The sequence below is a fragment of the Beauveria bassiana genome (assembly GCF_000280675.1).
Source record: "Beauveria bassiana ARSEF 2860 unplaced genomic scaffold BBA_S00003, whole genome shotgun sequence".
Lineage (NCBI taxonomy): Eukaryota > Fungi > Ascomycota > Sordariomycetes > Hypocreales > Cordycipitaceae > Beauveria > Beauveria bassiana.
This window is the reverse complement of record NW_007930838.1, coordinates 901,928-927,864: the sequence shown is the minus strand read 5'-3', so window position 1 is coordinate 927,864 and position 25,937 is coordinate 901,928. Positions and strand designations below refer to the sequence as shown.

Here is a 25,937-nt window from a genome sequence, read left to right as displayed (position 1 = left end):
ATGGGGCAGTCATGACGCGAGCTTTTTCGCGATTGAGAAGCTTTTTTGTGATGGAAGCTGAGGCCAACCCCCATCGTTTTGACCCTCTTTGCTTATCTACGGAGTAGCAAGGGGATTTTATGGGTTCTCCGCATGATGGCGGTCTAGAAAAGGTGAATTTGGAGAGACAATTCCCCTTTACGCATGCAGGTGTATCATGTATGTCTTTGGGGGAGGTGGAGGGGTGGCATTTGAGTGTATTGGTTTAAAAACCGGTCACGCGCGCCTGTGGCTCAGTCAGCCACTAGCGTCACGAAGGATTATCATGACGACTTGGTGGTGTAGGGGAAAAAAAGTTTCGAGATACTTTCTTAAAGAAATGCCATTGATAAGAAACAAAATTGCATAAATTCTTTCCATCAAAAAAGGGGAAAAGGTACACAAAGCGTCATCATGCTTTCCCCCACCTGGCATTGTTCAGGCCAAACAACCGTCATTGTCGCATGGACCAGAAAAAGAGAACATTCTTGTCCGCATCTAGCCGCAGCCAATCGATAAGGCATCTGTGCCGTGTGCAGCCGGCGCAAGCCAGCCGGCGCGCCCACCTTTTTTTTGTAGTGGATGGCTCAGTCTTACGACTAGAAACGCCGTGGCGATTACGAATAGTGAGGGTGGCAGTAATTGCGAGACACTGGATTGGAGGATTTTGGAGCATGCTTAATCAAAAGAACGGGTAAGAAACCCCAAAGGCTGAGCATGCATGTCTCTAACCCTTGGCCCCCCCCCCCGGTTCTCCCCCACCATCGCCGAATCTGCTACTCCAACAGTCCGCGCCGCCCGCCCCTCCGCCACCCCCGGCGTCCCGTCACAACAACGTATGCTGGCTACATTGGGCGGCCATGCTTTCGGATCTAGACTAATCTAATTCGTAGTTTCACTTATTTCATTTTTTGTGTTTACACCGGGCTGCGGTCGATTTTTCCTTTTAGTGTGCTCGTGCCCGCCTCTTCAGCCTTTCTCCAAATCCTTCCCTTTCTTTTCCTCCTTCATCCTGAATGCCCCAATAGTAGTCTACTTGACTGTAAGACGACACTTTCCAACACTCTGATAATGGCGCTCGGTCTCGCCCACCTTCAGGTTTGGCTGGGCCTCCTCGTCGGCGGAGGTGCCTTTTATGTATGTTTTACGCTTGCAATTATTGTTTGCTTTTCGGATTCTTCGATGAAGGAGTCGCTGAGAAGCCTCAAACTCTCATTCATTACGGCTTGTCGCTAATGCGCGGGCTTGCTTCTAGGCCGTCGCCATCATCGTCTACAGAGTCTTTTTCCACCCTCTGGCCAAGTACCCCGGCCCCTTTCTGGCCAAGATTACCGATGCCTATCAGCTCTACCACGCCTACAAGGGTGATCGCCATCTCGAGTTTTGGCGCATGCACCAGAAATATGGTACGTCCTCTGTGTACATTGAAACTTACGTTGCCCCCTCCCCTGCCTCACTCATCCTTCCATCAGACTCATTCATAAAAAACTAACAACCATCAGGCAAGGTTGTTCGCTTCGGCCCCAACAGCGTCTCCTTCAACTCCAACACGGCACTCAAGCAAATTTACGGCTTCCGCTCCAATGTTCGCAAGGCCGAGTTTTACGACGCCTTTGTCCATCCCGCGGCCAACACGCACAACACCCGCGACAAGGACGTTCACGCCCGCAAGCGCCGTGTGCTCTCGCACGCCTTTGCCGAGGGTGCCATGAAGGAGATGCAGCGCTACATTCTCGGCAACGTCCGCACCTTTTGTGAGCAGATTGGCCTGTGCGACGGCGCCTCTCCGGTCGACGCCAAGGGCTGGTCCGCTCCCCGCAACATGGCCGACTGGTGCAACTACCTGGCCATGGACATTCTCGGCGACCTGAGCTTCGGCAAGGCCTTTCACATGCTTGAGCGTCCGGACAATCGCTTCGCCTTGGAGCTGGTCGAGGCGGCCACCACCAGACATCTCATTGTAAGTTTCGAGACACGCACACACACACACACACACACACCTACAACGACATACACGCATCCAAACCAGATGAATCCATCTAACATGCTAATAGTGCGGCACCATGCCCATCGTCGACAAGCTCAAGATTGACCGCTTCCTCTTTCCCAAGCTAGCCGACGGTCGCGCCCGCTACATGGCCTACAGCAAGGGCCAGCTCACCGAGCGCACCAAGCTCGGCGAGGAGACGGACCGCCGCGACTTCTTCTACTACCTCCTCAAGGCGCGCGACCCCGAGACCGGCCAGGGCTTCAGCACGCCCGAGCTCTGGGGCGAGTCCAACCTGCTCATCATTGCCGGGTCCGACACGACGTCGACGGCCATGGCGGCCACGCTCTTCTACCTGGTGCGCAGCCCGCACGCGCTGCAAAAGGTGGCCGAGGAGATTCGCGGCCGGTTCGCCAACGTCGAGGAGATTGTGCACGGGCCCGCGCTCGGCGGCTGCACCTACCTGCGCGCCTGCATCGACGAGGCCATGCGCCTATCGCCCTCGGTCGGCGGCATCCTGCCCCGCGAGATCCTCGCCGGCGGCATGACCATTGACGGCCACGCCCTGCCCGTCGGCACCGTCGTCGGCGTCCCCCACTACACCGTCCACCACAACGAGGACTACTTCCCCGACCCTTACTCGTACGTACCCGAGCGCTGGCTCCCCGGCGCCAAGAGCAGTGCTCTCGGCCGCGAGACCTCGCAGGACGACGTGTCGCTCGCCGCCTCGGCCTTTTGCCCCTTTAGCATCGGGCCCCGCGGCTGCATCGGCAAGGCCCTCGCCTACGCGGAAATGACCACCACCCTGGCCCGCACCATTTACACGTACGACATGCGGAAAGCGGTCGGTGTCGAGGATCCCAGCGAGGGCCGCGCCGGCAATGAATGGGGCCGTCACCGTCCCGGCGAGTTTCAGCTCGTCGACACGTTTACCAGTGCCAAAAAGGGTCCGGTTGTCGAGTTTAAAAAGGTGAATCATGAGTAAGGAAGCGGATGCGGTGATGACGACGACAATGATGATTGATGATGCTGGGAAAAAAGAAAAAAAAAAAAACTGAAATGCCCGTGACTGGAGATTGATCGCACGTCATGGATGGCTGTTGCAAAGGCGACGAGCTTTGATAGACCAGCCACAACTCTACGGGATATATTGAGTTGGGAAGTATATGTACATACAATTAAGAAAAAAACATGAAAATGAAGAAGTGATTTGCCTGAATTTTCATTTTTAATGTGATATCAGACTGTCATTCAGTGAACATTATTCCTAAGTAGGCGGTAGCTAAAGCGGCGCCCTACTACGTGTAATTTGCTAAAGTCAGGAAAGGGGAATTGAGTAGGGCCCTAGTATATAAATAAGCCCATTTGCCTAAATTTCCAGTTTCAATATGATCAAATGGTCATTCAGTGAACATTATTTCTAAGTAGGCGGTAGCTAAAGCGGCGCCCTACTACGTGTAATTGCTAAAGTCAGGCAAGGGGAATTAAGTAGGGCCCTAGTATATAAACAAGTTCCTAGAAATAGTACCTCTTTTAGCTCATTCTTAGGTATATATAGAGCTGTCACATTCATGGCAAAGTTGAGTGTGATATTACATCAGATCGAGGTGAGGCTACCTAGTTAACATGACCCATCTTCCTTTTCGTATTTGTATTATTGCCAAGCTCAACCAGCTATACACCGTAATATAATGTTCTACTGACTAGCACGTAGTGCGACTCCACCGCAGACCACGGTAGGGCTTTACCTCTTTGCATGAACCTCAAAAGATTAGCAAATAGTTCCTATACCGGCTGAAAGCGGCTACCTGCTTGAGAAGCTCATCGCAAAGAGTATGTGTCACCAATCAGGCTCGAGCAGTAAGGCAGCAGAGCGACATCGGACACGGCGCCCTCGCTTGAGGTCCTAGACCGGTTCAAGATCTCAAGGGCTCAACGATCACGGTGTCTGAGTTGTTGAAATCGTAATCGAATTCAAGGAAAGCTTTGAAACGAAAGTGGAACTCCTCCATCAGCTTCTGCCTATATTTGTTTGTGCATTTTCAGACGAATCATATTCGACTTCATGATGGGCAAAGTTGAATGTGATATTGCATCTGATCAAAGTGAGGCTATCTGGGTAACATGGCCGAAGAGTAGGGCTGGCATGAAAATCTGGACAGAGCATGGTAGCAATTGCATCTTCCTGTCCACTGAACACGGCATGCTTCGTAATATCATGTACAACCTGAGTCTGAGGCTAGGAGGTGGCGACACAAGACCGGGGTCATCGCCGGACAGAATGTCTTGAAACGGAAGAGTTTGCGATTCGTCAGTGCCAATAACAGGGTATAGGTCGATGGGCTTTCAATGCAATGGGATCACCGACCACAATCCAGGCGTGCGTCATACGACAACAAAGGAGACCTTGCACGACGAATCAACGTGCAGGGCATGTCGTGTAGCATCTAGTACACACAAAATTTCGGCCGCGTAACGCACAGGCTCAAGCCACCATTTTGTAGCAAAAAAAATACAGGCCAAGCTCGGCCGCGCAACCATGGGGTTTGAGCTGGAAGAGAAGGAACAGCGCCGTGATACCAGGGCTGTGATGCTGCAGTTGATTGTGGCATGAGTGCAATGAATGCCTTGAATGCTCGCAATAGTATGGGATATGTTTTGTTTTGCTGTCCTTGAGATGCGGCTGGCATTGATGGTGACGCCAAACTGAGCTGTGGCTCGCTGGACTGGCTTGCCTCGCGAGATGCTTGGTGGGACGTGCGGCAGGCGTTCAAGCGCCACTTCGGATCTTGCATTAGGCGACTCTTGTAAAGGAGTGCTGCCGCAATAAGGAAGGAGAATCAAGGTTGATGGCTAACCTCATCCATGTCATAATAAGATGGTGGCGCCCACGAGTATACGTCCAAGGAGGGGCCGAAGCTGAGCACGCCCGAGGCTGAGCCGATTCGATACCAGCAGTGAGCGGAACTTAAAAATATTGTCTCTAGGTACGAGAGTGGAATACAAGTAGGTAGTAGGGCGAGATCGGCTTTTCGTAGTTTTCTCTGCAAAGTTCGCCGAAGACGTATGCATATGGGCAGATTTGTGAGTGGCATGTCAACATGTGTAGGTAGAAATCGTAGTGCAGCCCCGCATCTACCTGCGGGCGCAAGGCACGTTTATTACTGTGAGGTACCTGGGAGCTGGGGATTTTAGCTTGTTTAGTGGCGCAACGGTTGGCGCGATAGCGTTGTTGCGCCCCGTTAAAACCCGCTAAAGTCCCATCTAGTCCCTGTACCTACAGTGGGCTTAGGTAGGTACCAAGGCAATGCAAGCCGACTGCCAGCCGGTGAGCCAGACAGACAGACCATGGTGTGCATGTTGTCTGGCTTGATGCGGGTTCTGATTTGCTAGATTGCTGTTGCTTTTTCTTTCTATCAATTCCATGAGTACAAAATAAGTGGCCAATTCTCCGCGAGCTTCAGATAGACTGTGGTAGTTGGAGGATGCGCTGGATGGTGACCTAAAAATGGCCTGTCTCATCTGCCCTGGAAAACCCCCCCCCCCCCCCCCCCCCCCTTCCTGGCCAAAGTCTTCGGAGGGGCAAGCTTACAAGCTTCCATCCCACCCGTCCTCGGCCCTCATACATCTCTTAGCCCCCAAGCCACCACTTCAACTTCCTCACTTCTGCTGCTCTCGCCATTGTCAACCTCTCCGCCAATTCAATACCCATCGCTACGCCTCAGACACCTACCGTCTCTTGTAATACTCAATCGGCCACTTGCCTTTCATTTTTCTCGCTCCCCAAGACGCCCTGGGAGCCGCTGTGGAAGCCCCGTCCCCACTGCACGCACCCGATTGCTGTCCCTCCTCGCTCCTGTGTTTTCTGCAACAAGACAAGCTCCGAAAAGCAGTCAACATCATCATTCTGCCATTCCACTTACTTCTGGACCAGCTCCACGGATACCGCTTCCCTGCGAGGCTTCCGGGCTTCCCTGCCGGCCAGGTTCAACCCACAATCCCATGCCCAGAGCAAGCTTTGCACCACCAGGTAGCCCCCGCCGTCAGACCTGCTCTCTGCATCTTCCCGGCTCGACACTACCAATACTTTCCTGTTTACTTACCCGTGACTTGGAGTTACACCGTCGTTGTTTCACATCAAGCCTGCTGTGGTTGTTTATTGGCAACCACAGAGTTGGACAGCGCTGCCCTGCCGCATGCATCTGTCCTTGGCTTGCTCACAAACCTTTCCAACCCCCTCAACACACATCTCGGTATCTCTTTCGGACCTCGACATATGCTTCTTCAGTTTGGCCCAGTCCATATATCTCCGAGTCCGCCGCTTTCTTTTCATCTTAACGCTATACTTCGCAGACGCTTCAAAATGCTCCTCGCCAAGTAATACAACAATATATTGGCCACGCACACTGCACAATCTGAGACTGTATTCATTGTATCCATCATTTACAGCCTGCTCCTCGAGAGATACACAGACAATAATTACACCATGGAGGCTGTTTCGACCGTTCAAGACTCCCACGGCCTGCCCGAAGCCTCGGATAGGCAAGGCAATGATCAGAATGAACCCAATAGAAAGCCAGGCGTCCGCAAGAGAACCAAAACAGGTTGTCTAAGTAAACAAACCCCCCTCTATCCACAGCCGTTTTCTTGCCACATGTTAACTTTTCACACAGCGTGCCGAAAGAGACGCATAAAATGTGACGAGGGTCGACCCACGTGTGCCAATTGCATCAAATCTAAACGAGTCTGTGAAGGATATAACCCTAGAGTGGTTTTCAAGGAACCCTTGAGCGCTTCTCAAGGTCCGTTCCAATCCTCAGGCTATGGCGGAAACCATGCGCCTGACATGGGAAATATGCATGTTCAGCTCACTCGACCTGGCATTCGACCCTCGTTGACCCCCATCGCCCCTCGGCCACCTGTTCACCCTGGCCACTCGGCTCAGAATGATACGAATATCGGCCGCTCGGAGGATGTCTTCTTCACGCAATCAGGCATGCCGGCATCTCAGCCCCAATATTTCGACTTTAACGCCTTCAATAATGCTGAGTTGTACGAGCTACCACCCATGTTCCGAAATCCTCTCACGGCGTCCGACAATGAGCAGAGCATACCACCCATGGCCAGTCATACGAGGCCAATTCGGACAAACTGGCAAGAACCTTTTGGTGGGCTCGCTCAGCCACTAACAACGGGGCATCAACACATTTTGCCTTATGATGAGGAGGATGAGGATGCCATGTCGATATCCGATGACGGACTACCCGAGCCTTCAAACTCGCGTGGTCTACAATCTTTGTCTAGAGCATGGAATGGCCCACGGGTAGAGGCTAGGAAGTTCGACTTCTTTGCTCACAGCGGAGCTCTGTTCTCTTACATGGATTCGCCAGCGAACTCAGAGCTGCGCAATCGCGGTGAAATAACTGTTTTTGCTTATTTTCTGAACGTCACCAGCCCAACCATTTCCATGTATGAGCGCCATCCCTGTGACCCAGTAGAGAAGCAAGACTTCCATTCAAAGGGACACAATCTTTGGAGCTGTAAGTCCTTTGTTGTTTTGGCGCAGTATCATATTCCCTGACAGCCCAACTCACAGATACGCTACCGGTTATTGCATTTCATCACCCTGGCCTGCTACACGCCATGCTTGCCATGGCGAGCTTCCAACTCGCAAAGATACAGGGACAGACCCACGTCGCCGCCATACGACACTACTCGAGAGCCATCAGACGTGTCGCAAGGAATGTTAACTCCCCCTCCCGCAGAACGCATCTAGCTACAATTGCCGCGACATTGCTGTTGGGATATTTTGAAGTTTGGATGGCTGATCATAAAAACTGGTGCAAGCATCTCAATGGGGCCAGTATCCTGCTTCGAGAGGTCCCATTGCGAGAACAAGCGCGTCGCTGTTTACCAAAGCGTCGACTGCTGGAGCAACAACGCTCGCTGAATGATCCGACCTTTGTACCAAAAGAACAGGAGAATTTGGACTTCGAACTTTTACGAACTATTTCTGGCTCTCCGATATACGCCGACGACTACGGCCTTGAGGAAGACGGGCCAGATATGGAGCACTTGCTCGACGTAACAGGGCAAGACATCGAAAAGTTCGAAAATCTCTCGGACCTGTACTGGTGGTTTTGCAAAATGGATGTTTACCAAAGTGTACTCGGCGGCACCAAGCTCTTGTAAGTCCCGTCAAGAAGCACGACGACCATCTTGCTAACACTACACAGCATGGACTATAAAGAATGGTCGCAAATTCCTCCCAGGGCACCTATGGCAAGATTTGGGCAGATGTGAGTGAATACTGGCTATAGATGGAGAGAGACGATACTAATGTTTCGCTCAGCTTTGGAACATACGACCATTTGATTTTACTACTTGGTCGCGTCGCGAACTTTGCTGCCAAAGATTTGGCAAGAAAGCGCAAGGTGTTTAAGGCCCCGCCCGGGCCCCCTTCCGGGAACACACCACCGCCATTCCCGGGCATTATTCCGGTCCAGGGAGCTTTTCAGACACCAATGGGCTTTAGTCCACCGCGCCAAGTCTCACCCCAGAGCGAACAATCGGACGAAATAGATCTTCGTGCCAGACTTGACGCAGCTCTTGAAGAGTGGGGAAGCATTAAGCAGGCTTTTGATGCTCTCAAGGACAGCTTTGGCCCAGACTTTCGGCCGCTAAGCCCCGAATATGCAGATAGGAGAGAGTCTCCGTTCGGACTTGCTGTACAATATCGCACATATTCAATCGCGGGTGTGTGGATGAACTACTACATGGGCCTGATTCATCTCCACAGGGCACACCCGCATATGCCACCAGCAGCTATGCAGGCAGCAGGAATGGCTGCCAAAGATACGGCAGTATACGCGAACCAAATCGGGCGTATCGCCTCTGGACTCTGGGCGGACAATCCTAGATCGACTCCAGATCCTTTGCTCGTGGCGGCACTGATTGAGTGCTCCTTTTGTCTATTCGTAGCTGGCGTACAGGTAAGTTCATTGCTGCGATGGTTCGTCGAGTTGTTCGTATTTGTTGGTTAACACTGCCTAGTTCCAAGTGGACAATCAACGACACTGGCTGATTCAAAGAATGTCAGATGTTGCTCAGTACACAGGCTGGCAATCGGCGAAGCAGATCGCTACCGGATGCGAGGCTGTATGGAAGAAGGCAGCTCAAATGGGACGAGGCCCACCGTACGATAGCATAACTCGAACGGTCGAAGAGCATGCGCAGTCAATATGGCGAACTGCCAGACGCTTGGACGAGGTCTTCGAAAAAGAGGGCGACAAGCGCATTGTGCTGGCAAGGGCCGACAGGGCCCAATTGGCACTTGGGCTGCTGGCTGCAGAGGAAGACTTGGCTCGCCTCGAGTTACGTGATGACCGCACGTAGCCACCTGGGCAGCTATTTTTTGTTTTGTTTTTAGTTGGGGAATTGAAAGGAGTGTGATGTCAGATGGGTAGAGCATGTCATCTCACAACTATAGCTATACCCGCGCAGGAAGGCGCCCGCTGCAACTTCGAAAAGGTGCCATGAGTTTCGAGTTTCCTTATCTTTTCTTTTTATATATTTATCCGTGGGGTTTTTACTGGTGGCCGTGTAGAAATACAGCTGATGGGGGGTAGTATTAATGAAGCAAGCAATGACGGGGTTGTTTTTTTTTTGGTTTTCATTCGTTTCAGCTAGCAGTCTCAAGATGCTCTACCTCTATAAAAATACAGCGCCGTTTCTCTCAGTTTGCCGGTAGTCGCTCGACGACAGCGGCCATTTCCTCATCTGTATATATCCTAAAGCCCTTTTCTTTGGTAACACTGGCGAGCTGGACGTTTTTGGAGTCGAGCTTCTCCTCCATGACTTGCTTGAGAGTTTTCAAGACGAGAGTCTCGGCATCAACAATGGTCAGAGACTGGAGTGGCAACCGGATCAGCGTCGTCAAACAGATACATGGGTAGCGGGCACTGCGGTGCGGAGACATACCTTGTGATATTCGTTTTGCAGTTCAGCCTGGGCGCCCTCAGAACCCGAGCCAATGGCCTTGGCATCATATCGGTAAAAGGTGCCGCTGGGCTCGGCGTGAAACAGCTGGGGCCCGTTCTCGTCGTGGCCGGCGATGAGCAGGGCGACGCCAAACGGCCGGCTCATGATGGTCTCCTCGCCCTCGGCGCCCTCTCCGAAGCGCAGAGCGAGATCACAGATGGCCTGCGTGGTGCTCTCGACGCCGAGGGCCTCGTTGTAGTTGAAGTGGTGATTCTGGCACTCGACGCGGGCGTGCTCAATCATGGAGCGGGCGTCGGCCTGCAGGCCCGACATGGCGCAACCAATGTGACGGTCGATTTCGACAATCTTCTCGACCGACGACGTCTCGAGCAGAGTGGAGGTGACGCGCTTCTCCACGCCGAGGATGACGCCCTCCGAGGTGGCGACGCCAATGGCCGTGGAGCCCAGCTTGATGGCCTCGAGCGAGTACTCGACCTGGAACAGGCGGCCCTCGGGGGAGAAGGTGTTGATGCCTCGGTCTGTGAGGATAGAGGTCCATGGTTAGCTGGGAGGGAGGGAGGGAGGGAGGGAAGGTTGGTTGGCTTTGCGGAATTTGCGCCGACAGAAAAGAAAAAAAGCTGTCGGAAATGCGCAGGCACAGAGAAGGGAGGGGGCAGGGAAAGCTTGCCGTATTCTGATCTTGACATGAACATGTTGGGCGGTGGTGGTTGGGGTGTATCGCCACGCTTTGGAAATCGAGATGGTGTGTATTTTGATCGAATGGAAAATGGTGGATGCCGCTGCAGGTTGTCAAGCCGTGAAAGTTGCAAAAGGTAGTATTGCCAGGTGGATGGATTTCGTCGTTTTCGATCGATGGGTGGTCGCGGGAAACGGGCCAGGCTGAAGCTCTGTGACCGCAGCGACCGGCGGTAGTGGTGAGCTAGGCAATTGAGCCTACGCAGCCTCTGGTGCTTGGGCCAGTTTGGGGCTAGTGTCGATGCTGCTATAGCAGATTGTGTGACAGGCAACGGGAATAAGTTGGAAGAAAAGTCGGCTCCTTAGGAAGATCTGCATTTTACACAGAATCCAGGGGCTTAAATACACCAATGCTGGCAATTATACATTTCGTAACGATGTTACGAATTGATAGAATTGGTTCCGCCGTCCATTTAGCATGCGCATGGACGCCTTCTTGGAGCTTGTACAAGGACCTTATGTAAAAGCGGCACCGGCAAGCTCCCGCGAAGCGGACCCTAGTTAATCCGCAAAAAGCGTGGTGGAAGCAGCTCAGGCCACTGTAAGGCGGCCCCGCCAACAGCGCCCTCGTCTAAATCGGTACCTGATGGGAGGTCCTTGCTAGACGCGTCTTAACCTTGGTGGGACGTGATGCTTCCGCCAATATTATACACCACCCATAGCTCAATCGCGGTTGGACCATTGTTCGTTTGTCGGTCAGAACTTCCACGCGCGTTCATGTGCAGCTCAAATCACTTACGGGGTGCCTCATACGCAGCCCGCCAATCAACACAATAAAAAAAAGAAACCAATTATATAATCAAGAACCCGTTGACAACAATGTCCGGCGCACCAAGATCGAGTCGCGCAAACGGCCACGGCGACGAACGGCCGCGAATGACAAGCAGCAAGCACGAGCGGCAAGAAGGCAGGAATAACGCCCCTCCGCCGTCGCTCTCGGGCAGCTTTCAAGCGAGTCTAGGGCATAAGCGCTCCGCCTCGGGAAACCCTCGCCCCATCAGCATGGCCGCCGCCGAGGAGAGGCGCTACGAGGAGCGCAAGGTCACGGAGCGTGTCTACGAGGCGCAGATTGAGCGCATCGTGCCGCGCACGGCCAGCCCCGAGAAGATTCAGCGCCGCAGCGCGCCGGGCGAGCGTAAGCCTGCAGACATTTCTAGACAGAAAACGGCGGAGTGGCGGCCCAGGGACTCGAAATCGGAAGCAGCTCAAGGTATGCTTGCGCTTCTTCGCGCCGTGGAGGGGAGGACCTGAACTGAGATCTAATGCATACCTTTTTCGAATAGTACCTTGGAATCCTGAGGTCACGTTACGGCCTCACACGACAGCACCCTTGGCCTCGCGGGTATCGATCCCGCCTCTCGCTTCCACAGTCCCGAATGCCCCGCAACCGACACCTTTGGCCGAACTATCCCTTGACGTACAAGAAGCCGCCATTGTTGAGGACTTGCTATTCGCTTTCATGGGATACGAAGGACAATATATTCGTTTCGCAAAGGGCTATGATCCGACCGAGGAACGAGACCGCCTATCAGGGCCCAGCTTCCGCATACTGCCAGGCCTTGATCTGAGCTTACACGATCTGGCGACCTCGATGTTGAAAATGGCCACGTATTATTCTGCCCTCGAAGCTTTTGTCGACGTTCAAAGTCGCGAAGAATTCGGTTCCGTCAACCACGCACTATGCGCCGCCGTACGGAAACATCTCCAAGATTACATCGTCATGATTGCTGAGCTAGAAACACAATTCCTCACGAGCGAGACGTTTACAGTACATGTGCTAAATATCCACACCCTACCAACCAGTCATCTGATGCTTCAACTATATTCACTAGCCCAGCAGCTGCTACAGAAAAACGGCCTGCTCGATGACGAGAGCGAGGACGAGGACGATGACAGCGTTGAGGACTACGACAAGGTCATAGAGCGACTGACAGAAGGTGGTGATCTCATGCCTGGCAACATGTCGGCCAAAAAGCTTTGTAAAGGCGGTGTTGTGCTGGGCTTGGTGACGCAACGTCTGGAGTCAATGGCCGGAGATCCAGCTGTTCGAACGCTCCTCACGTCGTTACTACGCGACGCCAGCAAGCCGTATATGAGCATGCTCAACGAGTGGCTACACCACGGTGCGATCCGAGACCCGCACTCCGAATTCTTGATAAAGGAGCAAAAGAGCATCAAACGCGAGAGGCTGGAGGAGGATTACACAGACGAGTACTGGGAGCGCCGCTACACTATTCGCGACAAGGACGTACCCCCGCAACTAGAAGGCGTCAAGGCCAAAGTCCTGCTGGCAGGCAAGTATCTTAATGTAGTTCGCGAGTGCGGTGGCGTCGATGTTAGCAAGGTCGTACCCGATGTGCCGACGACATTTGACGACAGTCGTTTCCTGGAAAACGTCAACAACGCCTACGCGCACGCCAATGAGTCGCTCATGCAGCTGCTCCTCACCACCCACGCGCTGCCTGCGCGACTGCGCTCGCTCAAGCACTACTTCTTCCTCAACCCTTCGGACTACTTTTCGCACTTCATGGAGCTCGGCAACCCGGAGCTTCGCAAACCGGCCAAGTCGGTCAACGCCGGCAAGCTGCAGTATCTGCTGGACCTCATCTTGCGGCAGCCGGGCAGCGTCGTCTCGCTGGACCCCTTCAAGGAGGACGTCAAGGTGGAGATGAATGACATGAGCCTCGTCAAGTCGCTGCAGCGCGTGGTCAACATTACAGGCATTGAGCAGGGCGAGGTGCTGCAGCCGCTGTCAAACCAACCCGTGGAGACGGACAAGAACGCGACAGGCTACACGTCGCTGCAGTTTGACTATGCCGTGCCCTTTCCCGTCTCCCTCGTCGTCAGCCGCAAGACCGTCTGGCGCTACCAGGCGCTGTTCCGGTACCTCTTTTCCCTGCGCCACCTCGAGTCACAGCTGTCGTCGGCGTGGCACCTCCACACCCGCGGCACGAGTTGGGCGCACAGGAGCTCCAACCGCGCGCTCGAGCGCTGGAAGCGCCGCGTATGGACGCTGCGCGCGCGCATGCTGACCTTTGTACAGCAGCTGCTGTATTTCTGCACCGCAGAGGTCATTGAGCCCAACTGGTCCAAGTTTATGTCGCGGCTCAACGAGGGCGCCGAGAATGGGGAGGAGGCGTCGGGCTCGAGCCGCACAGTGGACGAGCTCATGGGGGATCACGTCGACTTCCTGGACACTTGCCTCAAGGAATGCATGCTGACCAACAGCAAACTTCTCAAGGTATGGCGCTGCTTCGGCCCCCAATATAATATACGCACAATTTTTTTTAGAGGCGCTAACTTGCCCCGGCGCTCCTAGCTTCACGCCAAACTTACGACAACGTGCACCATGTTTGCCAACTACACCAAGTTCCTCACCCAGGAGCTCGACAAGATTGATCCGGACCTGTCTGGTGGCGTCAAGCCGTCGGGCATGACGAGCGTGCAGTGGCGCCGCTTCCAGGCCGACCGGGCGGCCGCGGCCAACCGCAGCAGCAAAGACGGCAGCAGCAACGCAGATGCGTCAATCCTGTCGGCCGACGACGTCGAGGCGCGCTTCCGCAACCTTCACGACCTGATTCGCAAATGGGAGCATAACTTTGGTCGCCATCTACAGATCCTGCTCGACGCGCTCAACCACTACGCGGCGACGGAGACGGTGGTGCTACTAAGTTTATGCGCGCGCCTAAGCAGCGTCAACCAGGGCACCGAGTTTACGGGGCTGAAGGCGGACGAGGACTCGATGGCGGTGATGTAAAACAAGCACCAAAGGATGCTGAAAGGAACAAGAGGCATAAATGACTGCATATTTCTTTTGTTTTGGGCTTCGTGTTATGAGGTACATTTGGCTGCGGATTGCAGTTGTTAGATTCCCCCGAATGTCGTTTGCTAGGTGATTAAATGAATGACTACATGATTGCATGCACATAAACACCATTCAATCCTGGCCGGGTAATGCATCATGAATGTATGAAATGATGTTGTATTGATTATCAAAGAGACGTCTTGAAACTGTGCTACTGCCGCCGCTGTCCAACGCCATGCCATGCCCCTTTTGTCGTGAGTAGAGAAAAGAAAAAATCAGCAAAATAATTAACATAGAAGAAATGGGCTCCTTGTAAAGATGCTGAGGCAGATGTATAATTGTCAGGATTTAGACAGCGAAAGCCAGCAAAAAAGAAAAAAAAAAGAGCGAAAATGAAAAAAAAGTCGTTCTTCTCGTGAGAGTCGGGGTATAAGAATCATCTTTGTCTTGTCTTCTTGTGGGTTGAAATGCGCCATAGATGGTGAATAACGAGAAAAGCGAAAAGTGAAGCTCTGAGAGAATGCGAGATGAGTATGCGAATAACCAATGAATCCCGATTTCGTTTCTCCAGACTGCAACAAAGCAAACATTGAGATAATAGATTGTCGTAAAATGTCGAAAGACGCGAATAGATGGTGATTATCATGATATATTGGTGGAAAAAATAGAAAAACCACTCGTGTTGTGCAGTTAGTTGCCTTACTTGAACAGGCTGCGGATATCCATGAGCTTCTGCCTCGCCTGTTCCGCTTTGTCGAGCGATCGACTTTGGTTGTCCATGCTGAGGTTGGCGAGCTTGGTCTTTTTGTCCTGCAACTCCACCATCTTTTCCTCGAAGCTGTTGCGCATGATGTAGCGGACCGTCTTCACGGGACGCTTCTGACCCAGGCGATGCACGCGGTCGATAGCCTGCGCCTCCGCGGCCGGGTTGAACTGCGGCTCCATGACGTAGACGCTGTTGCCGGCAGTCAGGTTGAGACCAAGACCTCCTGCCATGATGGACACGAGGATGACGTGAACGCTGTCGTCTTCACGAAACTTATCCATGGCCGTGGTGCGAGATGCGCGTGACATGGTTCCGTCGAGTCGAGTGAAGGAGATACCAGCACTCTTCAGGGCAAGCTCGATGAGATCCAGGTGCGATGTCCAGCCAGAGAACACCACAGACTTGTAGGGTGGCTCTGTCGGGTTGGCTCTGGTTGCAGCCTCGGCCTTGAGAAGATCTTCCAGAAGGGCCTTGGTCTTTGTGTGCGGCCCATCGTAACCATCTGTCTGCTTGGTACCAGACTTTGATTTGCGGCTAGCACCATCATGCTCAGCCTCCACATCTTCTCGGCGTAGCTCAACAAAGTCGAATCGGATATGACTTCTGCAAACAATACAAGGGCCTGCGAGGTAACCGGGAGGCACGCTAGCCTTGACGCGCTCCTTGAAACTGCGTATGCAAGAGCGACAAATGACGTGAAAACATGGCGTCATGTATCCAAGGATGTCGCTCTGGCTTTCCGTATCTATGGAGTCTTCATTGGCTGTCAATTTCTTGGTACATTCAGTGCAAGCATCGTTATTAGTATCTTGCATGAGCGTGAACATTTCGTGTGCTTTTTGATGCGAAAGGGCCGGTCCATCTTCGTCTTCGTCATCAATGGTGATGGCCATTTCGGCAGACATGCCGGCAAGAGCAGCTAAATCTGCCTCATTAAGGAGATCTTTGCCATGGGCACAAAGCAATCGTAGTCGCAAAATTGCTTTGAGAATATGAATGTAAGTGTTTCCACCGAGACCCTTGTCACGCGTGCCAGCGAGGACCTTAATACGATCTTGGGCGTTTCGTGCAAACATGTCGTAGATAGAGCGCTCTTCTTGTGAGAATTCAAGCTTGATAACAAGATCTTGTCGAGGTGGCAGATCAATCTTATCTTTGAGTCTTCTGAGAGTGATTGTATCAACGAGGACGCGTAATTTTGGAACAATCTCAGGATCGCATGCTTTAAAAGGCTCCACAATGAAGCGACGGAACTTGCTTTGCTCATGGAATGGATGCAAACGTAGAAAAGCAAGCAGAGCAGCGAGGTCGTCAAGCCGGTTTTGCACAGGCGTGCCAGTGACGGCCCACTTTCTGTCCGACTGCAGGCGACAAATGGCTTTGAACTGTACTGTACTTTGTTCGCGGATCATATGGGCCTCGTCCAGAACGATGCGGAACCAGCCAATCTCTTCCAGCGGATACTGGCCCTGCTTTCCCCTCCTTCGAGAGCTGAGCTCATTGGAGACCGAGCCATAAGTGGTAACGACGACGTCAAAGGAAGCAAGCTTTGCGGTATCTCGAATACGGCTTGGACCATGATAAATATGAACGTTTAATGTTCCAGGTTGAATGTGCTGCTTGATCTGCTCCTCCCAATTGGTGACTGTGCTGAGAGGGCACACAATCAAGGTAGCCTTTGAGTTTCTGAGCAGGGTGGTCAAAGGGAGGGAGGGCTGATTCGCACCCAAGATGTCATTTCTAGCAACAGTTCTGGAGTCCACAGGAGAGGGCTGCACGGGGATTTTCGTCTCCCACTGGTTGGCATCTTCGGTAGTGGTCGCGAGAAGAGACAAGATGCTGAGAGTCTTGCCAAGTCCCATCATATCGGCCAAGATGCCACCTTTCGTCTCAGGTGGTGGCGACTTTTGTTCGTGTCCCGTGATGATGTTGAAATAAGACTTTTGGCCATTTCGACCGAGCTTGATCTGCCAGAAAGAGACCAAGCCACGCTCCCTGTCGTCTATAGTATCAACGGTTTCGCGGTTTGTCATAAAGTAGAGACCCTGCCTCTGATGCCGGAGAAGCGGCGTGGTAATGATGGCGCTTGGTTCCATGGTAGGCAAATCTTCGCTTTTGGTCATCGAGTCGAAAACGCCCAGAACTTCGGAGCGCACCTCCTCGACAGTGCGAGTCGACAGAGAACTAGACATTATCTGTGCATTGGTGTTGACCGAAGATCGGGGGGCGGGTGGCCTATACTCGCCAACGTGAGGGTTATTGACACGGATGCCTTTCTGGACCATGAAAGGTGCCACGAGCTTCTGAGAGTTTCTTCTGAGGTGTTCTCCAATGTTTTTAGCATATTTCAGCGGACCATAGAGAACAATCTCAAAAGTGTACGCCCGGGACGTCGGAGTTCCAGATTCCTCACCCGGCTTCCGAGGTTGTGACGGAATGCGACATTCAGTTCTCAAACGCAGGTTGCTATCGAGTAGCGGACTCAGAGCACCGGCAGTGACGGGTACGACGTGGCCGATAATTTCACGTGTAAAGTCGGATGCTGGTATTTTGAGAGTCTGGTCGCCTACGGCCCTTTTCAGGTTGATCTTGATTGGTGGGATGTAGCTGGGACCAAATATAGATTGCGTTCCGGGCTTTGGCGACGGAACTAGAGTACAGTTTAGGTAGGTGTTGATCATGCCGTAGCAGACCTCCTCGTCCTTGGGATCGCTGATCTCCTGAACTTCATCATCGGTACCTTTGGAAAGCATATCAGAATGGCGCAAACGTGCAATGATAGAGAAGCTTACCAGCTGTCAGGTCCACCATCATGGCCTGTGTGGCGATGGCGCCGTTGGACTGCTTCTGTTGGTCTCGTACATAGTCTCCAAGGCCTCCACTGCCGCCATGCCTTGTGGGCACGCTAGCAGTCTTCCCATCGTCGTCAACTTCGTCAAATTTTCTTCGCTTAGCTTGGGGAACAGCAGACCGAGCCTGGACATTGTTGACACGTTCGATCCAAGACCCAGCTCCGGAGATGGGAGTCATGCTACCAGGCGTCGATGGCCCACTAGGAATGTCCGAAGCACTGTCAGCAGTCGTGGCGAAATGGAAGACCGTGTTGCTAGAACTGGATTCAGATTCCATTCGATCTCGCAGCGCCGAGGGGACAGGTGACGCGGGATTTGAGGAGGGTGTTCCCAGGCGACTGTTATTGGGCTGGCGACGACCAGGCTGAAGCAACGCAGCTGGGTTCCAGGACTGCATGTTGACTGGAAAGAGGGTGGTCTATTGCTTGTCAAATGTGAGTCTCAGAAATTGAGAGAGCTAGAGGAAGGCCGATGATGAGGAAGAAAACGAGAGGTAGACATACTGTTTGTAACGGTGGTGAGATTGAGATTCACGCAACGAGCCCGTTGCAGAACCAGTAAAGTCGATGGGTTATAGCGCCTTGGAGGCAAATGGCCCAGATCTCATTGCAAGACTATCACGACTAAGCAAGCAAAGGCGGTTTGATTTGGATGGTAGCACGCGTGCGGCGATTACCGGGTTGCTGCCGCTGCTTGGTGTGTTATAGCACGAATAATGGCTATAGTGGCAAGGCAGGGCGTGTGAAAGGAGAAGAACAGGTCCCTGGCAGAACAAGCCGGTGCGCAAAAAGAGAGTAAAGAAGACCAAAATGAGAGTAATGCCTACGAAAGGCACGAGAGAGCGCGTGCTGAATAGGAAAATGAGGCCGGGTGAAGAAAGAGGTTTGGGAAGAGGCGAAACAGTCACATTGACATGATAAGTCAGCAGAGCAGAAGAGCACCTAGAAATGGTGCTGAGGCGTGCTGTAGAATGGATGCGGGAGGTTGATTATAGCGGGAGCTAACATCGGTGCACACTGGAGCACACTGGAGTCGACCAAGGTCACCTGCCCGTCTCGGTTTTTTTTTTGTTGTTGCGCCAGTTGGCCAACGAGCCAGTTAGCCTGGATTGGCCCGTGCGCCACACAGGGCCCGCCACCATCTCGACACCAATTGGCAATCGTACTGGTATTAAAAGAGCCGCTTCTGATAGCACACTCAGAGTTTTGGCACTGGCACGTGAGCCTGCTCTTGTGCCGCTAATACACCCACTGCTCGAATTTAGGTGAGACTCTCAGCTGCGCCGTGCCCGACTAGCCTTCCTAGATGGCCTGTCCATTGCCTCTGACTGGCTCACTGGCCTCTCGACTGGCCCTGGCAGCTCTATCGAGCGGGCGCGTAGCACGATGTGATGGATGCATCTCGAGTTTGAGGTGGCGCCATGCCACGTCTCCAGCTAGAATACGACTTGAGTCGTCATCATCGATAGTATCAGGCAATTGTTGTGATTGATTGTCATTATTTTCGTCGCCTTTTAATCATCATCTAGGTCACGCTGAATAGGCGTCAGCTTGTCACGTTATTCCCACTTACACCCGATAACTCTACTACTGCCTTGCCATGACGAAACCTTGGATTCGACAATAAAGGGAGGCGGACGGGGAAAAATGCCGACATGATTTTCTAGGAAGCAATGAGAAGAAGAACATAAATCAACGGCTAAAGGTAACAGAATACATCATCCGAAATAGCAATATTAGCTAGATGCCATCTCAGCCTACTCTCCAAACCCCGGATTACATAACCATCGCACACTCACCTCTCGAACCAGCTCCAGCTGGCACACAAATTTTGCCCCGCCATGAGGCCACCCCACCAGAATTCAGTCGAACCTCGAACTCGGCCAACCCAGGTCCCAATCACCGTCGACTCGAGCCTGGCTGCGCATAGCAACCATGGACATTACTAGTTTCGTCCTCCAAGGACGTGACAATGCCCTCGTCTATGGCGATTACTCCACCTATCACAGCCAGCTGTCCAAGCGTCTGCTGAGCTCGCGCAAGAAGCTGGGCATCGCTACACGCAACCGCGGCAAGTTTCACAAGACGGAAGCCATCACTTCTGAAAATATTGAACAGAACCACGAGTAAGACTCCCAAAATACAGGCCAGTATTTCCCAAAATTTCGAGTTGACTGTCATGCTAGATATGTGCGCCTGTTACTGCTCACCAGCGAGCGAGCTTGGGCGCAAGCCATGTCCATCAAAGCTGCTCACGCGACAGGACGCAAGGGAATTGCTGGCCGCACCAAATCCCACATTATCTCTCGACTCAATCGAGCCGCCAACACTGCCCACAATCTTGTAGAAGCCCTCTCAGAGACTGCCGTCTCGGGCGCCTCGACGCGCGATATCCTCGAAGCCAAAGCCTACGAAGCCCTCATCGTCGGTGCCATGCAGTTTGAAAAGCATGCCTGGCTACCATGCCTCGAGAGCTACGCTGTTGCCAGAGTGATCTACACAGCATTGACTACCAACGGAAAGGGCGACATTTACAAGGACCTTCTTGCCGACACCATAGACCCTTCGATCCGATATGCCGCCTATCAGCTGAAGACGCCCCGCACCATCCCGATTCCAACGATTGCGCACAAGGCCTTCCCCGATACCGATGCCGTCCTCGTACAGCAGATCAACGACGTTGACCCTGGTGCTCTGTCTGGCAAGTCCGACGCCAAGACTAGCCTTGGCAACCCCGACCAGGCCCCTGATACCATTACTTGGCGATCACGCAAAGTGCGCATCGAAGACGCCCAAATCGCCCTCGCTTGGGCTTCCGTCAACGCTGCGAAGCAAAGTCTTGCCGAAGGCTTGGCCAAGGGCAGAAGTCGCTCTCCTCGCGAGGCTGCTGCTGCGTACGACGACATTTTGACGGCTACGCAAAATGCCGTGGATGCTACAAAGCAGGCTATTGACGAGCTTCGCGGAGAAGGCGTCGCGCAGAGCGATCCTCGCATGCAGAGCTTGCAAATTACCCGGACTGCTGTCAACTTTGAGATGATTAGTTGGAGGATTGGCCGCAACCGAGTGCTGACGGGAGAATCTGACGGCGCTGTGGAGGAGCACGGCCGATCCAAGGCTATCAAGAAGGTCGAGACGGAGGGCAAAGAGAACGACGAGTCTGGTTCTACCGAGCTTCCCATCTCGCGAAAGCTTACGAAGCTAAAGGAGAAGGCTGCTCTATATGACGGGACACTCCAAAATCTCGAATCCATCAAAGAGTTGCCTGGCGTGGCTGCTGATCAAGCACTTTCAGACAAGTTAAATGCCTTTGTGAGCTATTTTGCCGCCCTCAAGTATGTTGACTCTGCCGCAATTCCACCTCCTAGGTTCCAAATTACTAACAGTTTTTCAGGGCCTTGTCTATTGCTCGCTCGCACGCCATCATCGGCAACGTCGCCAACGCCCTCGCTCTCATCCAGCATGCCTCCGACCGCTGTCAGTTTGCCACCAAGCAGCTCCCCGAAGCCCCCTCTGACGCCGCTGCCGGCTCGCCTCCCAACATTGAAGTTTCCAGCGCCGCCGTCCAGCAGCTCTCCGACCTCGTCCGCGGCGAGCTCCGCCGCCACCAGGCCATTGTCCACGTGGATAACCTCCGCAAGGAGGAGCTCGCGAGGAGCACAGCCACTCCGGCGCCGCTGGTCGAGCGCCTGCACCAGTTCCCCGCAGGCGGCGTCGATCTGAGCAACGTGGTCGAGTTCCCGCCGAAAAAGGCTCTCATTCCCGTCAAGCCCATCTTCCTCGACGTGGCCTGGAACTACATCGGCTACCCTGGCAAGGCAGCCGTTGCTGCGGCCACTGCCGCCCCTACATCGTCTGCTGCTACCGGGACGGCTAGTGAGCCGGCGCAGTCTCAGAAGAGGGGGTGGTTTGGCTTTGGGAGATGAACTGTAGTCTCCTAATCTAACACCGAGAACAGGTGATGCATAAAAAGTTGTCTATAGTAGCATATAACGCACGCCGCAGTGCCGATAAAAAGCAATTGATATTCAAAAGCGTATCCTTGCATGTTCACATTGAGAATTGCGATGTGAGATTCATGTCTTGGTCCCCTTTCTCTCCTCGGAGATACCACAACCAGGGTGGCACACCCATTTTCTTCACAACTGTGATCGCCCTGAGCGGGCTGTTTGGCTGCCAACATTACACATGGCGGGTGACCGAGTTACTACCGTACGCGGTGTGCTACTCGATATCCATGTTTCAGGCCGCGAGCCGCCTGTCCATCACCAGCACCAGGCGCGCTGACCTGTCTCATTACCATTCCAGCGGAAACCTGGGGATAAAACACCCCCCCTCCAAAGGGAGGACAAATCAGTCACCTTGTCTTGTTGAGCCGATCAATCGATCGTAATCCAGACTCGCCCATCTTGATTTTCCCTTGGCAGGGAATTCATTGTTCATGGGAGGAGCCAGGCACGCAAACGACACTCGGGACCAAGATGCAACCTCGAAACTTTGTACAACACTTCTCCCCTGTCTTGTACCTAATCAACGAGGTCGCTTCTTTTCATGACCTTGACTGTCCATCTTCTTCTCCTGATATCAAAGTCTGTCTCTAATTCATCACTCGAGTAGCCCAACATCATCCGGAGAGACCACCATAATCTACAACACACAACCCCTCACAATGGCACCGCTGCCCACATCATCATCACCACCACACACGTTCGTCGCGCGAGAGATACCACCCTTATGGAGCGCGTACATGGCAGAGAACAAACATCCGACGGCCGCCATGTGCTTTGCCATCATTACCGTCACGCTGCTCGTTGTCGCGTTGCTCATGGGCACAGGCCGCCGCTGGCAAGAGTGCAACGGAAGCGGCGCCTTCAGACGGCGCATCTGCCAGCGCTGTCGAGACGTGGCCAACGCGCGCGCGGCCAGACTTCGATTGTGTGAGGCGGATAGTGTAGAGTTGAGCACAAGGGGTGCTGCAGAAAAGGACTTCGAGGGACCGACTTCGTGGCATGGAACGAATGTGCTAAACACGTCGTGGGCGTGGATGAGTTGACGGTTGTCCGGAGGAATAAATACGACTACCATCACTTCCACTCAAAGCTACACCTTCTGAATACAACCATCTTTTTATTCGCCAAAATTACATTTCCAGCTCTCCATGGATGTAGAGGGGGGAGGTGCTATTATATCATCATCTAACTTCAACTTTTTGTTTTACATTCAAATCAAGCAATACGACACCCCTCCGTGCGTCCATGAAATCATCCGTAAAAGACATCTCTCAATGAGATTTTATGCTCCAACGCCGGTTCCGCAAACCATGATAATAAATGACATGGGTGAAGGGTTTTGAGTGGATAGCAGCAACGGCTGAAAGGGGATATGAGTACAGGAAAAATACAATGAGAAAATACATGCCAGTTCTGCGCTTCTTCAAAACCCGAAACTGCCTTTTTACGAGTCGTTATAACAACAGATGTGAGTCTCTGGAAGAGGCATTTAAGGCTTGTTCTCGTCCTTCTTCTCGCCCTCGGTGGACTGCTGCTGCTCGCCAGAAGCCTGCTCGCCCGAGCTAGCCTCGTTGCGGGCTTTATGCATCTTGTCGAAGAGGTTCAAGCTGGCAACCTGGAGCTCATCGGTCTTCTCCTTGATCTCAGCAGCGGTAGCGGTGCCCTCACCGGACTGACTCTTGGCGATAAACTCACGAAGAGCAGTAATCTTCTCCTTGATACCGTCGGCCTCGGTCTTGTCAAGCTTGTCGGCATACTCGTTCAGGGCGCGCTCGGTATCGTTAAGGACAGAGTCGGCGCGATTGGCGGCCTCAATGGCGAGCTTGCGCTCCTTATCAGCATCGGCGTACTTCTCGGAGTCCTCAACCATCTGCTGAATCTCGTTGTCAGAAAGACCGGAGCCGGAGGCGATGGTGATGGACTGGTCCTTGTTGGTGGACTTGTCCTTGGCGTGGACGTGAACGATGGAGTCGGCATCGATATCGAAGGTAACCTCAACCTGGGGAACACCACGATGGGCGGGAGGAATACCGACAAGCTGGAAGTTGCCGAGGAGCTTGTTGTCCTTGACGAGCTCACGCTCACCCTGATAGACCTTGATCTCGACAGCAGTCTGGAAATCAGCGGCGGTAGAGAAGACCTGAGACTTCTTGGTAGGAATAGTGGTATTGCGGTTGATCAGACGAGTGAAAACTCCACCGAGGGTCTCAATACCAAGAGAGAGGGGAGTAACATCGAGGAGGAGGAGATCCTTAACCTCGCCGGAGAGGACAGCACCTTGAATAGCGGCACCAATGGCAACAGCCTCATCGGGGTTAACCGACTTGGCAGGGTCGCGACCGAAGATTCCCTTGACAGACTCGGCGACCTTGGGCATACGGGTCATGCCACCAACGAGAATGACCTCCTGAATCTCCTTGGCCTGGAGGTTGGCGTCCTTGAGGGCCTTGCGAACGGGCTCGATAGTGCGGCTGATAAGGGGGTCAACCATCTTCTCGAGCTGAGCGCGAGAGAGCTTCATGTTGATGTGCTTGGGGCCAGAGGCGTCGGCGGTGATGAAGGGCAGGTTGATGTCGGTCTGGAGAGAGGAAGAAAGCTCGATCTTGGCCTTTTCAGCTGCCTCACGAATACGCTGGATAGCCATGCGATCACCAGAGAGATCGAGACCGGACGTCTTCTTGAAGTCGGCAACCAGATGGCGGACCAAGTGGATGTCGAAATCCTCACCACCAAGGTGCGTGTCACCGTTGGTGGACTTGACCTCGAAGACACCGTTTTGGATCTCAAGGATAGAGATATCGAAGGTGCCACCGCCAAGATCGTAAACAGCGACGATGCGGTCAGCCTCCTTCTCCAGGCCGTAGGCGAGAGCAGCAGCGGTAGGCTCGTTAACTACGCGAAGGACGTTGAGGCCGGCAATCTGACCAGCATCCTTGGTGCTCTGGCGCTGAGCGTCGTTGAAGTAGGCAGGGACGGTTACGACAGCATTCTTGATGGGCTTGGAAAGGTAAGCCTCAGCAGTCTCCTTCATCTTGTTGAGGACGAAGCCACCAATTTGAGAGGGAGAGTACTTCTGGTCGCGAGCAGATACCCAGGCGTCGCCATTGCTGTGCTGGACGATCTTGTAGGGGACCTCCTTGATATCGCGCTGAACCTCAGCATCGGTGAACTTGCGACCGATCAATCTCTTGGTAGCGAAAAGAGTGTTTTCGGGGTTGACGACGGCCTGGCGCTTGGCGGCGACACCGACAAGGCGCTCACCATCCTCGGCGAAGGCGACAACCGAGGGGGTTGTGCGGGCACCTTGATTGATGGTTAGCAAGAATTGCGGCAGCTAGTGAAGTTCAATTGAAAGCTTACCCTCGGAGTTTTCGATGATGCGAGGGACCTTGCCCTCCATGATGGCGACAGCGGAGTTGGTAGTACCCAGGTCGATACCAATGACGGAGCCCTGAACCTTTTGTTCACCCTCAGAAGCAGCAGTCGACTCGAAGCGAGCGAATCTGGATGCCAAAGGGGCTCTGAAGGCCGCCTGACGGGCTGCCAGGGGGGTAGCTCGGGGTAGCTGCGATAGAGTTAGTGACCATCTGGGTTGCGAGCGAAGGCAGAAAAGAGTTGACCTACAGCTCTGTAAAGACGCGAAGCGAGCATCTTGTGTATTAAATGAGGGGTATTAGGAGAGAAAGAAAGGATACAGCTCGCGCGACAAACAATGGCGCAAGGAGAGGGTGATGAGAATGGATGAAGAGTAGTGATGGAGGCGG

The 25,937-nt window shown here is 53.2% G+C and overlaps 8 protein-coding genes across 8 annotated transcripts; 5 read left to right on the top strand and 3 right to left on the bottom strand.

Moving 5' to 3' along the window:
* Positions 1 to 1,089: 1,089 nt before the first annotated feature.
* Positions 1,090 to 2,990, top strand: BBA_01515 (Cytochrome P450 CYP548A5; the record flags this gene model as incomplete). The annotated part of the gene is made up of 4 exons (XM_008596612.1): positions 1,090 to 1,155; positions 1,274 to 1,424; positions 1,521 to 1,978; positions 2,073 to 2,990. 4 exons carry the CDS (start codon positions 1,090 to 1,092, stop codon positions 2,988 to 2,990), a joined length of 1,593 nt encoding a protein of 530 aa, XP_008594834.1.
* A 3,501-nt stretch (positions 2,991 to 6,491) lies between these two features.
* BBA_01514 (C6 finger domain protein) lies at positions 6,492 to 9,400 on the top strand (the record flags this gene model as incomplete). Its single annotated transcript, XM_008596611.1, has 6 exons — positions 6,492 to 6,618; positions 6,679 to 7,545; positions 7,602 to 8,193; positions 8,242 to 8,304; positions 8,358 to 8,997; positions 9,059 to 9,400. 6 exons carry the CDS (start codon positions 6,492 to 6,494, stop codon positions 9,398 to 9,400), a joined length of 2,631 nt encoding a protein of 876 aa, XP_008594833.1.
* Positions 9,401 to 9,740: 340 nt separating this feature from the next.
* Positions 9,741 to 11,460, bottom strand: BBA_01513 (proteasome A-type and B-type; the record flags this gene model as incomplete). Its single annotated transcript, XM_008596610.1, has 3 exons — positions 9,741 to 9,914; positions 9,986 to 10,524; positions 11,358 to 11,460. The coding sequence occupies 3 exons, from the start codon at positions 11,458 to 11,460 to the stop codon at positions 9,741 to 9,743; spliced, it is 816 nt and encodes a 271-aa protein (XP_008594832.1).
* A 100-nt stretch (positions 11,461 to 11,560) lies between these two features.
* BBA_01512 (Spc97/Spc98 family protein) lies at positions 11,561 to 14,498 on the top strand (the record flags this gene model as incomplete). The annotated part of the gene is made up of 3 exons (XM_008596609.1): positions 11,561 to 11,951; positions 12,025 to 13,982; positions 14,061 to 14,498. 3 exons carry the CDS (start codon positions 11,561 to 11,563, stop codon positions 14,496 to 14,498), a joined length of 2,787 nt encoding a protein of 928 aa, XP_008594831.1.
* A 747-nt stretch (positions 14,499 to 15,245) lies between these two features.
* Positions 15,246 to 18,561, bottom strand: BBA_01511 (SNF2 family DNA-dependent ATPase; the record flags this gene model as incomplete). Its single annotated transcript, XM_008596608.1, has 2 exons — positions 15,246 to 18,052; positions 18,105 to 18,561. The coding sequence occupies 2 exons, from the start codon at positions 18,559 to 18,561 to the stop codon at positions 15,246 to 15,248; spliced, it is 3,264 nt and encodes a 1,087-aa protein (XP_008594830.1).
* Positions 18,562 to 20,098: 1,537 nt separating this feature from the next.
* BBA_01510 (signal recognition particle 68 kDa protein) lies at positions 20,099 to 22,089 on the top strand (the record flags this gene model as incomplete). The annotated part of the gene is made up of 3 exons (XM_008596607.1): positions 20,099 to 20,289; positions 20,350 to 21,498; positions 21,558 to 22,089. 3 exons carry the CDS (start codon positions 20,099 to 20,101, stop codon positions 22,087 to 22,089), a joined length of 1,872 nt encoding a protein of 623 aa, XP_008594829.1.
* Positions 22,090 to 22,832: 743 nt separating this feature from the next.
* On the top strand, positions 22,833 to 23,216 carry BBA_01509 (uncharacterized protein; the record flags this gene model as incomplete). Its single annotated transcript, XM_008596606.1, has 1 exon — positions 22,833 to 23,216. The coding sequence occupies one exon, from the start codon at positions 22,833 to 22,835 to the stop codon at positions 23,214 to 23,216; it is 384 nt and encodes a 127-aa protein (XP_008594828.1).
* Positions 23,217 to 23,662: 446 nt separating this feature from the next.
* BBA_01508 (hsp70-like protein) lies at positions 23,663 to 25,824 on the bottom strand (the record flags this gene model as incomplete). The annotated part of the gene is made up of 3 exons (XM_008596605.1): positions 23,663 to 25,476; positions 25,534 to 25,738; positions 25,798 to 25,824. 3 exons carry the CDS (start codon positions 25,822 to 25,824, stop codon positions 23,663 to 23,665), a joined length of 2,046 nt encoding a protein of 681 aa, XP_008594827.1.
* Between the last annotated feature and the right edge of the window lie 113 nt (positions 25,825 to 25,937).